Raw genomic sequence first — 17971 nt, 5'->3', positions numbered from 1 at the left:
CAAATATAATATTTTGCATGTGTGTAAGTTTATTATAGACCCATGTCGTTATTTCGCACTATTATCCCTTTTTTGATTTCCCTTTTCATGAGAGAATACGAGAGTTTAACTTCTGTGTATTCACAGCGCTTTTTGTACATTTGTTTTAATGGTCATTAGCTTGTTACCACGTCACCGTTTTCTTTTTTCTCTCCTCATTCCGCGGGTCCGTGAAGGCAGCAGGAGTCCTGGTATATTAGAGCAAGCTTTGAAGCGGCTCGGGCCAGATGAGTACGCAGAGATGGGTGGTAAGCTGTTCTCACTTATGTGCCACAGGACAGAAACCATCTGAGGGGATGACGCTCTGACGTGACGTTTACAATACAAAGTGCGGCTTAAAATAAATCTGGACCTTTTTTTTTTTTTTTTTTTACGGGATAGACGCCGAGGACCTGGAACTGAGGGTACCCCTAACCCTTTCGAGAGTCGTTAAAAAAGTTTTAGAAAAGTTTGGGGAAGGACCGCGTTGGAAGCGTTGGGAGATGTCGGAACCGGAGAAGAATGAAAACATTCCTGAAGCGTCGGCAGGAAAAGGAATTCCAAACCGCGGGAATGCAGCAAAAAGCAAAGAGGTGAGGCTCAGCTGTACATGCGAGTGTTTTCATGTGATTCTGCAGGTTTCCCGATGGCCCAGGGAACGTGTCTGATTATTCCACATGACTGCAGTAAAGTGCTGGACTCTTGTCCTTTTTATTCCTCTGTTAAAAATAGATTTATTGGGAGTTACGAGAATGATTAACATGAAGCTTTGCTGCCGTTAAATAGACTTGCATCGATATCCTTAGACATTTAGTGGCCAAAAAGACAAAATCAAGAAGATGGGGTTTCCCCACAAGAATGCTGCACAAACTGGTGCTACGACTTCTTTGCTGGAAAAAATAATGTTCATGATCTTTTCACCATTTGAGTGGATTTATATTACTTTGCATTATATGACTGCAAAACACACATACACTTACACCACAAATGCTACGGCAAGGGGGAGCCAGGACATCAGGTCAGGGGAGAGATCTCATCATCCCCACACTCTGAGTTTACCCATATAACACCTGGTGCACTGAATACCAGAGCAGCTGACCTGAAAGATACGGTTAAGCTGGAAACCTGGATCCCCCTCTGAAAGTCTACTAGATGATGTAAATGCAGCGCTACAGACAGTCCCTACTTCGACCATCACTGAAACCAACCAGCTACCGCAGCAGCAGTGATCCTGGAGATGTTTGGATATAAGATGAGAAATACAGCAAGCTGTCCATACCTGAGGCCTGAGAGACTGCCAAACAAAGACTCACAGCCTTGGCTAACTGCCTAAAGAGGTTCGTATTATGCGTTCTTCAGGTTGCTGAACAACACTAATGCTCAGTGGCTAGTGGATCTAAGAGCAGACCACAGCATCCTCCCTGAACAGGTTCCAGTAACCATCACAGTGAGATCGATAGAAGCTGGGGTCTACCACACTAGGCAAGACCCCAGGTGCAGGCTGTGCAGAGATACCCCTGAGACAATCCAGCACATAACAGCAGGGTGCAAGATGCTAGCAGGCAGGGCATACATGGAACACCATAACCAAGTGGCCGGCATAGTATACAGGAACATCTGTGCCGAGAATGACCTGGAAGTCCCGAGGTCAAAATGGGACACGGCCCCAAGGGTGGTTGAGAACAACAGAGCTAAGATCCTGTGGGACTTTCAGATACAGACAGACAGGCTAACCAACCGGACATCGTAGTGGTGGTCAAACAAAGGAAGAGCGCTGTAGTGATGAAGCTGCAACATCAGGAAGAAGGAACACAAGAAGCTCGATAAATGCCATCGGGCTCAGAGAGGAGCTGGAGAGGATGTGGAACGTGAAGGTAACAGTGGTCCCCGTGGTAATCGGAACACTCAGGGTAGTGACCCCCAAACTGAGAGAGTGGCTCCAGCAGATTCCAGGAAGGACATCCGAGATCTCTGTCCAGAAGAGCGCAGTACTGGGAACAGCTAAGATACTGCGCAGGACACTCAAGCTCCCAGGCCTCTGGTAGAGGACCTGAGCTTGGAGGACAAAGACCGCCCACAGGGACAGTGTGTGTCTGTGTACAGAAGAAGAAAGAAGAAAGAGCTTTATTTGTCACATACATATACATGCAGTGAGATTCATTCTCTGCATTTAACCCATCACACACATGGAGTATGTAGTACACACAGCACAGCATGGAGCAGGGGGCAGCCAAGGAGCGCCCGGGGAGCAACCTGGGGGGGTGGGCTTGCTCAGGGACCCACAGTGATGCCAGCCCGAGGATTTGAACCTCTCAGTGATGAACCCTCTTCTTCTCCCCTAGGCCACCACAGCTGTTGGGATGTGACACTGCAGTTACAGTGTGAACTATACATCAGGGATGTGGTCACCCTCCTAACTTTTTCAACAAAAGTTTTATTTTTGCCTAAATCATCATATTTTCAATGTTTGGTTCAGTTTTTTGTCAAAAAGACCACCCACAGGGTGATTGGGGGATTTTTTTTATTTATATGTATCACTCAAACCAGAAAACACCAAAAGAAAAAAGTAATTGTAAAATAAAGAAAATGCCAAGGGTAAATTTATTTGCTCAACTATACATAATTGAATTTAATTCATGTGTTCAGTACCTATAAAATCCAACAAACTCCAGATTCTTTTTTCTTTTTGATTATTTTTCAGTGTTCATAAGGTTTTATTTTAAAGATTTAAATCGTTTAAATAAACTTCTGTGTGTTTCAGGATTTTGACTTGGCTGCCATTTATGTGTCAGACGCCCAGTACAACAGAAATATCTACTTTGACACATCACCTCAGGCTGTCAGGTGAGACTCATCCATCCATCCTCTTAACCACAGCTGATTTGTTTATGTTGTAAATCCAGTATGTTTATAATTATCTTGTTTGTCTCTACTGTAAAACTACAGTACGTCCTCTGTTTCCACTGTCCAGCTGGGAAGATGTTCCTTTCCTCTCTCCTTATTATTTTGAGCTGGTTCGTCGGCATATTAGACTAGAACCATTTCTACCTCTGTTTACACTGTTCTCCTTTGCCTGGCTGCTATTTTTGAATGCTGTCCCTCTGCTGTAAGGCATCACAACTTGATATTTAACATTTGTGACAGCTTTCAAACATTTATTCATGGAGAAAAAAAGATATCACATCCTCAAGGCTCCCACTTGCACGACAACACCCAATATGAATTGATCTGCCCTGGAAAATAGTCCCCAACCAATACAACATTTTCTTCTGTTTGTTGGATTAAGCACTGCAGTGTGCAGCTGCTGTGGGAAACCAAGGGGCATAAAAGGACCTCCCCTCATGTGAAACGAAATAAAAAGAAATTTAGTGCTGAAGACTTTACAGCCATGAAGATCCTAAAACAGCCCAGCCACCCCGGACACTCTCTCTTCTCCCTGCTCCCATCAGGCCGGCGTTACCACTGCCTGAGGACTAAGACTGAAAGGCTGAAGAAGAGTTTTTACCCACAAGCCATCCGTCTGCTCAACTCTGAGCCCTAACTGGACCATTATTGCACAATGTAAATAATATAATATTCTATAGTTCCGTGTAAAAGTGTGTATAGTATATAGAGTATAGTGTGAATTACTTATTTTTATTTTTATTCTTCTTATTTATATGTGTGTGTATATATGGTTGCAGGTACAAAATACATTTCACTGTGCATTGTACTGTGTATAACTGTGCATGTGACAAATAAACACCATCTATCTATCTAAAGCTTATGGTTTTGGTTGTATAATGAATGTGAGCTAATGTAATGTCCTCTGTGTGTGTGTGTGTGTGTGTGTGTGTGTGTGTGTGTGTGTGTGTGTGTGTGTGTGTGTGTGTGTGTGTGTGTGTGTGTTTTCAGACTATATATACTTTATAACCACTGGGCCCTTAAGGTACTCCTCTACTTCTTCATCCTGGTCAGTCTGTGTCTGGCCATCTTCGAGGAGCCGGCTGTGTGGCCTCTGCCTGTGTGGGTAAGGTTGCTGCCCCCGACACAGACACGCTGTCTGTTTTCATACTTTCTCTTTTTAATGTGGAGCAAGAGAAGTTTTGTCAGCAGTGAAAGCAGTGGGCTATAATGTCCAAACGATCCTAAACGCTAACCCGTCAGATACAGACATCTTTGATTTACTGTGTCACCTTACCGCCCTGAGACCGCACATACAGATGGACATCAGGAAAGCTGCCCAAAGGTAAAGCCAAAATATCTGAGTCAGCATCATTTGAGGCTGAGCAAAAACACTGTACTGTAAACTGTACTGCACTGAAATGTAGCAGTTTATCTATCATAATTTCTTTGTATTTAATGTTTTTGTAAAACAGTGTACAGTGAGCATCCACGACAGTCCAAGACATTACAGCAGATGAGAACTATAAGCTCACATCTGGGCAGGACAGGAAGCAGGACTCTCCCACAGTATTTTGGCTTCGACAGTGGGATTAAACAATAACTCCTCTTTATGTATTTGATGCTAACCAGCAGTTTTCGCTGCTTTGCTAATACTTTGGCATCTTACTAAGCAAACAATGGCTGAAACCTTTGAGAGTGTCCCAGCTTTGGATTTTAAAGTCAGCCTCTACCAGTGATGTCAGTAACGTGTTACTTAGTAACACATTACTCTAATGTGACGACCAAGAAGTTGGTCAGACAGTCTGTAGTAGAGGAAATGCTGCCCTTAAACACGGCTGACTCACCCTTGTTTCCTGGTTGACATTTTTATGTTGAGGCGGGGGGGACAAAAAGCACAGGATTGATTACAGTGTTGATTATAATGTAGGTACAATAACACAGACTCCTAAAAGATTGTTGAAAAACAGGTTACTTATTCATTTTATATATAAGCCCTTCATAAATCATGCTGACTGCACTCTGTTTACCAATATAAGCAAAGACATTACACGTAAACGCACACAGAAACATCAGGATCACTTTATGGCAGACGATCGCTTTTTGGCACAACACCGGCAGCTGTTGAATGTAACTAATAAAGTAACTTGTAATCTAACTTAGTTCCTTTACTGATTACTTAATTTTAGAAGTAATTAAGTTAGTTTTTAAAGCAGTAATCAGTAATCGGATTACTTTTCAAGGTAACTATACCATCACTGGCCTTTACTCACTAAGTGAAACTGAGACTTTTGAAAGACTGTCTTTAATACAAATAAAGTCTGCTTCACCTGCTCACGGAGTCGAACGTTTACCACAAACTGTTTTATGTGATCGAATGTTTGGTGGTAGTGCAGCAGGGATGTGAAAGCATGTATGTGCGAGTGCGAAAGCACCCAAGGTGCACCTGTGCTTACCTTATATAATCTGTGCCAATAGAAATAACATCAGCTGGCTCTCTAGGAAGTTCCTCACCTTATAGAGAGACTTGTACTGCAGTCAGACAGACTTCAACTCCACAATCTTGGACTGCAGCTGGTGTTTCTCCTCTCCAGTCTTGGTGAGCCTCCGTGCTGCTGGTTCTGGCTAGAATGAACAGCCAGCTCACCATAGATCTTTACAAGAACTGTTGAAAGGTGTGCTCAAGGCAGTGGACTTGGAGTCTCTGACCATAGGAAAGGAGACTTCAGACAACAGAATGACATTGAGAACTGCCACAATGAGACTGGTCCTCAGTTAGGTCTCTTTTTGACTGAAGGGAAGCATGAGACAGGAAGGGCTGGAGCTAGGTGGTTAGCAGCTATTGAACTTTCTAATTGAGACAAGGGGATTGTCCTGTGGTAAATCTTGCAGGGATGAAGGCTTCTAGTCACATAAGATAAACAGTCTAAATTAGCTGCTGTTCTATAGAAAGTAGTTTGTTACCAACTACATACAGCTGGGATTTAATGGTTTTAACACTTGATTATATTTTGGTGTAACTACAGTCTTTCTGCATGGCTCTAGTTCTATTACAAAGTTTGGAAATGGGAACATCATTGGAATTCCAAATTGGAGGTCAGCATGTCTGACAGCAGTGTTATTGATTTTGCTCTCAGATGTAGATTGGAGTCAAAGTCAATCCTTTATGGCTCGTATGAATAGTAACGGTAATCCCTGTCTGCATTTTATTACAAAAAGACTGAAGATTATTTGACATTTTATATCAGTAGCTATTTACTGCTAAATAAATGAAATTAGATCTTAGACGTACTGATATGTTGTACTGTGTTGTTTTTCAGGCCACCATGCTGGTGGAGGTACTCTGTCTGCTCATCTTCACCATTCGACTTGTTCACTACGCCAAGGTGATCCCTCGGGACAAGTTCTGGAAAGATCCCAAAAATATCTGCATCATTGTCATCCTCATGGTAGGAGGACTGATTTGCATTAGTATTATGAGAGGGGTTTGTGCACATTATCAGTGTATATGCTTTTTAATTGGAGAAGTTTGGAAGGTTGTCTCGGGCTTTGTTCTGGCAGTCCCTGCCAGAGGAGACAGTCATTGTAAGCATGCTCAGGACCGATGAGGTTATACATTAGTGTCAGTTGGTGAGTGTGCAGTGTGGACTTCCTGAAACCGTTAGTGTGCTGAGTGGAGTTGCTGCGTGGGACAATGTGCTGAGAAAGCTTTCTACTTGTTGTGAAACAACCTTTAGCCCAAGACGCTGCTTTGTCAGCACCTTTGAAGCAGAAAGGCTTCCTGGTGACTCAGTGCCTCTGAAGCTCTCAGCTACATGGAAAAATAGGAAATACTACTGCTGATTTGTTTCAAAAATGGAGCCTATCCTAGCTGCCATTGGGTGAGAGGCAGGGTGCACCCAGGACAGGTCACCAGCCTGTTGCAGCACTTTGAAGTGCAAAAAGATTATTATTGTAAGTTTTTTTTTTTGTCTAATAATCTGTGTGATTGATAGACAAAATCTATCAAAATCTAGCATGTGATTAATTAATTATGGATAGACCTCCTGTTTATATGCATTAAGTACCAATATGAGTAATAGAGTAGAGCCTTCTTTTAGTATGTTTGTATGTTTTGACACTGACACGGTCAGTTTTTATCGAGACGTCCCAGCACTGACTGCCTGTTAAAACAGATGGAGACAGTCAATCAGAGGAAAAAACAATCCATCCACCCACTTTGGTCCAACCAGCTGTTGACAGCCTATATATCTAATCAACTACCCATACTGGCTACAGTAAATTAAAGTTCTCAGTCAAGGTTCACACAGTCTAATTTTGGCAGAATCTGGCATAAATTTGAATTCTAGAAACTGCATTAAAGATATCATAATCTGATTGCTGATTCTTTTTTTTTCCTAAAGTGCTTCTGAGGTATTTAAAAACTCAGGTTCATTTACATGATGCTGTGAATCATAGCAAATGATACTTGGTTTAATGGTGAGTAACTGGGTTTACTGGTGAGAACTGTATTTTGCATTAAGTAACTTTGTTCTTTTGTGTTGACCAGCTCACCTTGGTTGATATGGTCATTTATGGAGCAATGAAATCTGCAAACTATTATGGTGTCCGCTGGTCCCGAGTCCTGCGGCCACTCCTACTGGTCAACGTCACAGAGGGACGTCAGGTAATGGGCCAAATGTCTAACCTGTCTTAATCCCCATTCATGGCTTCATTAACATTTCTTTGGAGACTTGTTTTGTTTTCTCCTCATTAAATTCATTATAGAGAGCTTATCAGATATTTTTCCAGCTCCAAAGATCCCTTTATGTTTTAATGACAGATGACTTTTCGTCCAGCACCACTGTAAGAATAGATAAACGTTTAACTGTTTTTCTGTATATCACAATGTGTTGGAAGTGTTCATCATAAACATGCACATGACAATCGGATTGTAAGGACAAAACACATTTGTACATACCCAAACCCTCCAGGTGAGAAAGCAGGTAACGCCTGTTTTCTGATGTCACACACATATACACACACCCCCACACACTCACGTGATGCTAAAATAAAAGAGCCAGCAGGAAGAAGGAGGTCAGACTCTCTCTGAGACACACACATGAGTGGTGGCTGATGGAGACTCTCCCTGCAGGTAAAAAGATCACTACGGGTTTCTGTGTCTTCCTTTATTTAACGGTGGTCTGAACCTAACAACCACCTTCGGGGCAAATGTAATATTTTCAGCTGTGCTGAAGTAATATGGGAAATCTGTAGGCACTGAAAGTAAAGTTCTTGAGCATGTAGACTGCTCCTATCATTTTGGTTAAGCTTGCCACAGTTCTTCTATGGATCTAGGGGGTCTAAGCTCCTATAATCAAGTTAAAACTGAGGGTCATCTTCCAATTTACTCACAGAATAAAAACTGTGGGTTTGTCCCTTGAAAAAGCATCATGCCAAAAACCAAAGAGATCAGTTTAAACTTGAGAAAAAGAACTGGTGATGCTCACAAAGCATTAGATGGATGTACAAATTTATCAGTGCTTCCAAGTGTCAAGAACTGGTATGAGAAGTACCAAGAAATTCAGAGTCACACAGTACAGAACAAACCTGGCAGAGGCAGGAAGTGAAAGACTGAACAACTGCCAAGACACCAGTGAATGACTCAGCCAAGTCAGGAATTCTCAAAGAAGACAATCACTGGAACCCTGCACAGGACTGCGAGGTTACAGACCAAGAAAAACTCCACTTCTGCAGAAGAAACACCTTCTGAAGTATGCTAAGGACAATCTGAAGGAAGATTATGCACACTGAAGCATCCTTTGGCCGCAAAGATATTTGGAGAAAGAAGTGAGAGCCGTACAACCAAAAGAACACCATCCTCACAGTGAAACACGGTGGAGGGAGTGTCACGCTGTCAGGACGCTTCAGTGCATTTGAAACTGGAAATCTTGTCTTGATGTGAAGATTTTGAAAGAAAACCTCAGTAATTGGCAAAACTGGGTCAGGGTCGCTGCTTTGTCTTCCAACACAACAACGACCCCAATTGTTGTTCTGTCAGTCAGTCCAACTAAATTGCCCCAAAAGATACCAGCAGGACAAACAAGCCAAGTCCAGTTCAGTGACATCAGTCAGTAAAGCTTATCAGACCAATTACAGCTACATGTGTGAGAATGCCCGTCTATTCAAGCTGCTTTGGTTCACCTTGTGATGGTCCTGAAAGTCTCCAAATGGATGAGTTAACGCCGTTTCACATTGGACGCGTAAAAATGACACAAAATTCCGAATCTTTTGGATGCGAACTTGTTGTGTAACCTATATACACACCGGATGCATTGCGTTTTTGCAAATTAACTGTCCTCATAAAACACACTGTGGAATGAGTAATGAGGTCCTAAACAAGAGTTGAACGGAGTTGAAGCTGCATCATGGCCGCTTTCGCGCGTACTTCAGGATGTCAGGGGCAGTTGTTGTTGGCAGAGTTGGGATCACATCTGAGGGAGAGAAATACAGTTGTTTGCAAAAGTATTCATACTACTTGAACTTTTCCATATTTTGTCACATTACAACCACAAACATAAATATATTTCACTGGAATTTAATGTGACAGACCAACACAAAGTGGTTTGTGAAGTGGAAAGAAAATTATACATGATTCAAAACATTTTTTACAAATAAAAACTGAAAAGTGCAGTGTGCAAAAGTATTCAGCCCCCTTTTCTCTGAGTGCAACCAGTTGCATTCAGAAGTTGCCTGATGACTGCTAATGACTAAAAAGAGTCCACCTGTGTGTGATCTAATCTCAGTACAAATACAGCTGCTCCGTAACTGCCTCAGAGGTTGGTTAAGAGAATATTGGGGAGTAAACAGCATCATGAAGTCCAAAGAACACAGCAGACAGGTCAGGAAGAAGGTTGTGGAGAAGTTTAAAGCAGGCTTAGGCTATAAAAAGATTTCCCAAGCTTTGAACATCTCACGGAGCGCTGTTCAATCCATTATCCAGAAATGGAAAGAGTACGGCACAACTGTAAACCTACCAAGACAAGGCCGTCCACCTAAACTTACAGGCCCAACAAGGAGAGCACTGATCAGAGATGCAGCCAAGAGGCCCATGGTGACTCTGGACCAAATGCAGAGATCCACAGCTCAGTTGGGGGAATCTGTCCACAGGACAACTATTAGTCGTGCACTGCACCAGGTTTCTGTAAGGCAGAATAAATCAATACGTTGATCAATTATTAAATCATTTACTAATAGGGACTTGGAAGAGAGAGACCTAATGTTTAACAATCCACATTTAATTGTTTTATTTTTTGGTGCAGTTGATGAAGCTGTATTATTTATTGTTTTTGAATTTTTATGGTTAAATATTTTTTTTTTGCTGATTTTAGCTTTGGTTTTTGGTGGTCTGGGAGCAGGCACCGACTCTATGGGGATGGGGTTTTGGGGGGATGGCAGGAGGAGAGAAGCTGCAGAGAGGCGTGTAAGACTGCAGCTCTGCTTCCTGGTCTCAACCCTGGGTAGTCAGTTTTTAGGCAGCTTTATGTACTGTATATACTGTATTTTATGTTTGACCAATTACCCAGAAGTCTGTGATACAATCCAAATACTTAAGTCTGCATTTAATCTGAATGTGTTTACACAACATTCAAAAAGCTTTGCCTCCAAATTCACTTTAAATTATATCTAAATATTTTCACTTCTAGTTAGTGTGTGTGTGTGTGTGTGTGTGTGTGTGTGTGTGTGTGTGTGTGTGTTCAGGTGATTATCGCCTTCAAATAAAGGGATGTTTTTGTTACTGTCTGTCAGGAATTCTGTAATCCTGGGATCAGTTTCCCTGTGCTGAGACAAACTTCCTGCTGCTAAACATTGACTACCTGAACACTTCTGTGCCTGTGTGGATGAGGATAGAGCATTTATTCACTGTGTTTGTCTTTGTTCAGCTCCGCAGGGCATTCCGAAGTATTCGGAATGCCCTTCCTCAGATCTTCTATGTCTTCCTGCTCTTCATGTTCAGCATCCTTATCTTCTCCCTCATGGCGCTCAAGCTGCTAGGCAAACGGTGAGAGAGCTGCCTCTTTGAATCTGATGTTACTTTAATTTCATTTATTTAAAAAGAGACCGTGTACAATATTAACATAAATGTTACTATTTGTTGGCCAAACAGCTCTTTTTGGTGGTATTTCCTAAATGTTATTTCTGCACTCTTTGCCCTGTTTCTGTAAGACTGCACATACAGAGTGTTTATAACTCTTTGAGCTCCACGCAGTCTGAAAAGAAAAAACTCTACATGAATAACATGAGGTCTAACACAACACTGACAGATTATAGCTTCATGCAATGCAGCAGCGAGAGGTCAGAGATGATGGGAGTACATGGGACAATAAGCAGCACGTTGATTGGTGTGTGGGAATGTCCATAATCCTGCCCTTTAAAGCTGCCTCCAGGATGAATTTGTTCCAGTCTTTGGCTGTGGCAGCCTGATGTGATGACAGACTGAATACTTCAATTAATTTAGGAACTTTGTACAAACTCAGCGGCATTATCCAGAGCCCTCAAACTTGAGTACAGAGTATCCAGCCTTTTTTCCTGACAGGAAATTGATTTTTTTTTTTTTTTTTACATTCCTATTATATCTGTAAGGGTCAAGTAAATTTTAAAGCACCATAAACTTTATCTTCACTGCATTTTGCCAGAGGCTGAATAGATGTTTGAGTCCAGACTGATTTCCAATCCAAATATATGATCAGTATAACTCTGGTTTTCTTTCTTTCTGTATATGATCAAATGTTGTATGATGCAACTGAAATGGTTTATTTGGAGAACTGTGATGGAAATTTCTTTGTAATTGATAAGAAAAGCTCTCAGTTCAGTGTCAGTTCTTTAAATAAGGAACAATATGATGCATTATTTACTAGCATGTTCTTGTGGTCGGCTGAAGAGCCACAGCACATTGCAGTGTCAGAGGTCAACATGTTCCTAAAGGCCCCAGTGAGGTTAACCTTTCTTCTGCCCTCACACAGTGAGACCTGACTGATAAGAGGACACTGTGAAGCTTCAGCAGCAGTTCAATGGCATGTTTATTTTTCTCTTCAGAGGTTTGAAGAACATAGATGGAAGTCCATATTTCACCAGCTACCTGGAAATCATCTTTGAACTGTATGTTCTCGTCACCACGGCCAACAGCCCCGACATCATGTAAGACAAGCTTGTATTGTAAATCTGAGTGTGTGTTCAGTTATGTAACAGTTACGTATAATATATTTCAGCTTTCATGCCTCTTTGTAAATGGCTTTAATTCTTACATTGCTTATTTTGCATGATGTCACGTTACAGAGTACTTGCTGAGAGATGACAGAGTTGGGGTCTTTCTGCTCTCCTGTGTGAGCATTTATGTGATTGCACATCAGAAAATAGGCATGGTTCTAAAAATAAGTAAAATAAAGTATAACAAAGTGGAAAGGATGAATTTATCAAACGCAAAAAAGTGAGTGAAGTAGACAAAGATGGCATTGAAGCATGGATGAAAAATAGATTCACAGGTTAAACTGTCACTGTGTCTCATACATATAAAACTAACTGGCATAAATGGCGCATCCTGTTTTCTATGTTATCTTAAGTAGAGCTCTTTCACTCTTTCTGTGGTGGAGAGTTCAGCACTGCCGGCAGCTCCTCGTCTCACTCACCATCTGTTAATATCTGAAAAAGGAGAATGGATAAAAACAAGAATTCATCTGCAGTTCTTTTACAGAGTTTCATCAAATCCTCTAAATGTTTTTGTTACATTCAGTTGCAAATGTGGATATTAATGGACTCCTTGGTTACTATATGATCAATAAGGCATGATATCAACCAGCAAGGAGACACAAAGAATGACACAATTTAGCTAAAGTGAGTAAAATCCTCAGATTTTTATCGATGTGTTTTAACATCATTTCTTTAGTCTGTGGGTTAAAGCGGATGTAATTTGGATATCATGTTTCATGTAACCCTCAAACCTCGAGCTCGTCTGCTGCTGACCTCTTGTTTGGGAAGGAAGTGAAAAGAAGGAAGTGAACTCTAACACTTTTTTTCTGCTTTTCATTGTCAGGATGCCAGCTTACAATGCCAGCTTCATCTTTGCAGCCTTCTTCATTTTGTACATCCTCATCAACACGTACATCTTCATGTCGGTCTTCTTGGCTGTTGTATACAACAACTACAAGAAGTATCTGAAGGTAAACCTGTGTGGAAGTGCCCTGTCATATTTTAATCATTTGTTTAAAAAAAAAAATACAGTGCTGTGCAAAAGTCTTGAGCCGCCCCTCATTTAAAAGTAATTTTTTTAAAAAGTGGTCTTTAGCAATCGTTCTCCAGCTTTCTGAAGCTATTTAAAGGTTTCTCTTTGGACATTTGCTGCTTTTTCCGCTCATTTCCAGTCCTTGTATTTGACCAGTTTCAGAGGAATGCTTTTTGTTATGCTGTTTTGTTGTTTATCTATAAATGTTTATGAAAATGATCATGTACAACAGGAGGAGATACGGCAGCTAGTGAGGGCCAAGAGGCACAAGATGGTGCGAGCATTCGCTGTTCTGCAGGAGCTGAGGGAGGAGGGCGGCGAGCCAGTGGTGACCCGGGCCACCTGGAACCAAGTGGTCCAACTGGTCCAACCCAACCTCAGTAACGCCCACAGAGAGCTGCTGTGGAGCGTCTCTGATGACAAGAACCAAGGGGCTATCGGTGAGTCGCACACAAACCAACACAGAGCCGCATCTTTCATCCAAAAAAGATGCAGAGGAAGTGCAGATCTGAAAGGCTCTGATTGGGCCCTGAGTTTTTACGTAACCCCGGTTGGCTCAGATGTCTTTGCTCCTGTAATTAAATTAAAGTAGGCACAGTGCAAAATTTCAGTGTAGCTTTTAATAAATTCCCAGTGTGTCACAAACCAGGCTTAAATTCACATTAGCAAAATAGTTCATTTGATCTGAGACCCCAGTGTTTCATGATGGTAGCTCCCTCCACAGACTGCTGCACTGATCATGTTCGGGGAAAAAGTAACATTTCAAGGCCAAACTGCCTCAGCATGACTGACTCAAGCATGTGTCACAGACAAAATTAGATTACATCTCCTTTCATTCTACACACATTCATGCAGAAAATCTCTAGATATCTGCACCTGAATAAGGATGATGCGTGTGCATTTTTGCACATAAATTGCGTACATCTTTAGGTCACCAGGGTGACCCCAGCTTTGTGCATTCCTCACACTTTCTCTGCTTAAAGGCCATTAAACTGTAACCAGTTCAGTCTCCTCCTCGAAGCTGCAGCTTCATTCAGACGTTCGGCTCTGCATGTTCTGTCAAGTCACTATCTTCTCACTCATGTTACACGAGGAGGAAGTAAAAATGCTTCATCACTGAGCTTTTCTATTTTTCCACTGACCAAAACATCTGAACTTATGCAACTTGAGAAGTGTTAAAAACAAAATCATCTTTGCATGTATGCAGTATTTGAGCAAATTAACTGCAAAGCATACTGAAAACATTTACCACAATTCACTCAGTACATCAGTATTACCCTTTTACGTTCAGGTTGAGTGTGCAGTGATCGTGTACAGAGTGGGGTGAGTTCTGCACCCTGAGAAAATGTCTCTCCTGTTTTATGTGCACATAAGTGACGGGATGATTGTCCCTGTTTAAAGCGAATGTCCCACTCTCACAGCTGGTTGCATACCCACTCCTCATGCTCTGGTCCCCACCCTTCCTGACAGCATCCAAATGTGAAGCAATCATACAGTTGTTTGGGGGGGTTGATGGAGACCAGAAACATTTTTTGCAGTTTAACATGTTCAGATTCACACCACAGAAGCACTTACTAAAAATCTCAAGAGGGGCCTGACTGCAGGCAAGAGGGCTCCACCATACCGGGACTCCATAGCAGAGGTTGGTCGTCTTTGTGAGTTTATCACAGGAGTGTGTCCAAACTGGAAGTCGTGTGACCTTCATTTTGAGTTCATTTACAGTTTCAAGTCTTTCAACAACCTTGTGCAGTATGCAGATCTCATAAGTTATCAACTGGAAGACAAAAGTTGCAAATTCCCTTAAATGAATCATTTTGAATTGATTTTCAAACAAACCTTAAAATGTTACATTGTTTTCACGTTGTAATAACCTGTGAGCAGCTAATGAACGACTCCAACATGTGGACATCCTGTTATAAAATAATTCCAGCTGCTGTGTTAAGCACTTTTATGCACTTTATTTACAAAAACAGGAAAACTGTCTTGTGGTTCTGCAGACTAATCCACAACATTTTATCTCCTTGATTGATTTATTGATGGCTAATTTTCCTGTACTTGTAATATTGAAACATCAGACATCTTCAAGTGTGTATGTGCCTCTGAACCACAGCTGTGACTTTCTAACTTCTTTGTACTTAATGACTGATGAGTTTGATAAGACCAGTGCTGCTTCATTCTGATGGTTCATTTATTATCATCACACAACACAGAAACTGAAAAGATTCAAAGAGGCTCCTGCAGCCGTCTCTGCCTCCGCCTGCAGCCGGGTCAGACCTGCAGTAATGCGGTCATCCCTCGTGGTGCTCACAGCTTCACTTTCACTGTCCCTAAAGGCAAATTTACCTGCAGCCAAACAAGAACCAAAACATGTAGAAAACAGAGAGACAAACACTCAGAGGATGACATGAAATTACAAATATGATAAATATGAGTGCATCGAGTGGCAGCAGGGGCTAACAAAGCCATTATAAATATAACAGACATCCATATTCAGAGGATGTGAGGGTTATGCTTCCAGACTACCTCCATTAAAAATCAGAGGGTGTGTCTGTAAAGAGAAGGCGATAAACTGATGAAACGTTCCTGATCACTTGTTAGGGAACAGTTTGATACAAACTTTGTATGAATGTGATTCAGGGCAGAACTGAATGAGGGAATAATATATATTCATCTCCCACTGCTGACTGATCGGTCATATTTTTCTGAAATGCATCCACATTTCAAATGCACTGAAAACTGAAACTGTAACGTGTTAGCAGACAAATGTTCAAATCCAGATAAATAAAGGTGACACAGGGCTGCAGCTCCGCAGTTATGGCGACTGACAGTGTGCTGATCCTGGCATTTGACAAACAGAAGATTTTATCATGAGATTCATTTAGAAGAAGCTGTTTCACTTTTATAATTTCTGTAATGTTTCATTGGATGACTCATTGGCAGGTAAGGTTGCATTTGTCCAGCTGGCTGACCTCCTAAATATTGAAGTAATAACGCTGAAGTCAAGACCTCATCCGCTTCAGTGGTTGTGCCCCACCCTCTACCAGTCAGCCCCCAGCCGCCTCCTGTGCAGGATGGTCCAACACCGGTGAGCTGCTCCTTGTTTCATTGATAAACTGTGATGTCTCATTGTGTTTGATTTGAGCAGCAGTGGCAAACCCAGAATTCTGTCTCCAGGGCCTTTGTCATAGTATATGACCTGATCATCCTGGTAAACGCCGTTTTCATTGGACTCGATGAGGGGAATCCAATGATCGCTAACTCTGAGTGGGTTTTCCTGGCTCTGTATATTCTGGAGATTCTGCTGAAGCTCTATGTGTTTGAGCCCAGAGATTTCTTCTCCAAGCACAGTTTCTGGAACTGGTGAGAACACATTATCATTTTTCCCCTCTAAAAACCTCTGAACATCCTCTAACCAAGGATTCTGGATGTCCGGTGCTGAGTATCTGCAGGTAGCTGGAGATTCAGTTCAGCAGGTGTTCGTGTGGAATTAGGATCCGGACATTTATGCATTTTTCAGGGAACCAAACGAGCTTTTTCAACAAGTCAGATTGTTTAAAAAATCCAGACCGAAACCAGTGTAATCCAAATCTGCTGGAGCCGTCCTCCCTTCAAAGATGTTTATGAAATAATACGTATTGGATGTGTGTTATAGCAAATGTGTATCACTTCTTAAAATACACACAGTGTTTGTTTGCTGATAACAAGAAGTGGAAGAAATCTAAAGTCAATGAGTTGTTGCATCCGTTTCACACAGCTTATCTACATCCCAAATTATAAGCACGAGGTATGTGACACGTTTCAGTGCTTCTCCTTTATCAGCTGCTGCTTTTAGCTTCATCAGCCTATAAGTGCTTCGAGCAGCTCGTTGATGCTTGGTGTGGCAATAATGTTTATATATTTTTTGTAGTTAACTTTGTTAAATATCAAGAAGTCAAACGTTAAAAAAAAGTTTCTGAATTTCTGCAGTAAAGGACAAAACAAGTGCCCAAAGATGAGAAACCAAAACTGTAAAACAAACAGAAACTGGCTCATTCAAAATTTCTATTTTTAATGTTCAGATAAAGCAGCTCATGGCAGTTAATGGCTAAATGCAACAGTAAGTTGGGACGTTGTGTAAATGATTGATTTTTGTGATGCGTTTAAAGCTTTAAAAATTTATTGGAAATGCCGCAAAGACATCAAAGGCCCCGAAATGTGATTGTTGGACAGTGTGTTTCAACTCTGTGTGTGTGTGTGTGTGTGTGTGTGTGTGTGTGTGTGTGTGTTTTTAAGCTCTGAGCTTTCAGAAACTTTTGTTGCAGCTTTTGAGAGATTTTCTGTTTGTTGATGGTTTTGCTGTCATTGTGCTCCCTCTGCTGGTGAGCAGCGCAGCTGCAGCAACTTCAGTCAGAATTGTTTCTGTATTTCATGGATGAATTACTAGAACTGAATACTGGAGCCGGTCACAGCCCAGCGCCTGCACGTGCTTGTTAGTTTGTCCCTGATGGTGCTTAGTTTACAGTGAAAAGCCTTCATGGTGTAAAAGAATTGATCCTATGTCTTCTTATCTAACACTTAACCTCTCTGTCAGCATCAGTTCTTTTAATGCATCCATGGTATGTTTGTGTTGTTTGGCACTTCGTCAGGCTGACACTATAAGAAAATAAAGAGGGTTTTGCTCACAGCATTAATGCTCAAATGTAAGTTTTTACTTTCTAATTTCTCTTCTCTTTTCAGGTTTGACACAGTCGTTGTCATCGCTGCTCTTATTGCTACCATCATAAACTCTGCAATGAAGACATGTAAGACTTTCTATTAACACTCTCTTCAAAC

General features: G+C 41.5%; 1 protein-coding gene across 2 annotated transcripts in view; it reads left to right on the top strand.

Moving 5' to 3' along the window:
- Positions 1-271: 271 nt before the first annotated feature.
- The window catches only part of tpcn3 (two pore segment channel 3), a 36193-nt gene continuing 18493 nt past the window's right edge, over positions 272-17971 (top strand). The window contains exons 1-13 of one of the 2 annotated variants that reach the window (XM_030735624.1): positions 272-611; positions 2780-2862; positions 3913-4027; positions 6222-6350; positions 7451-7567; positions 10824-10942; positions 11977-12078; positions 12971-13097; positions 13392-13599; positions 16100-16244; positions 16334-16519; positions 16914-16943; positions 17876-17940. In XM_030735624.1, coding sequence (XP_030591484.1) covers positions 522-611; positions 2780-2862; positions 3913-4027; positions 6222-6350; positions 7451-7567; positions 10824-10942; positions 11977-12078; positions 12971-13097; positions 13392-13599; positions 16100-16244; positions 16334-16519; positions 16914-16943; positions 17876-17940 — 1516 coding nt within the window. In that variant the 5' untranslated portion in view covers positions 272-521. The remainder of the gene's footprint in view (positions 612-2779; positions 2863-3912; positions 4028-6221; positions 6351-7450; positions 7568-10823; positions 10943-11976; positions 12079-12970; positions 13098-13391; positions 13600-16099; positions 16245-16333; positions 16520-16913; positions 16944-17875; positions 17941-17971) is intronic. The other variant, XM_030735628.1, reaches the window with a different exon arrangement.

Source organism: Archocentrus centrarchus, chromosome 1 (assembly GCF_007364275.1).
Source record: "Archocentrus centrarchus isolate MPI-CPG fArcCen1 chromosome 1, fArcCen1, whole genome shotgun sequence".
In the NCBI taxonomy this organism is placed as follows: domain Eukaryota; kingdom Metazoa; phylum Chordata; class Actinopteri; order Cichliformes; family Cichlidae; genus Archocentrus; species Archocentrus centrarchus.
This window is presented reverse-complemented; position numbering and strand designations above follow the sequence as displayed.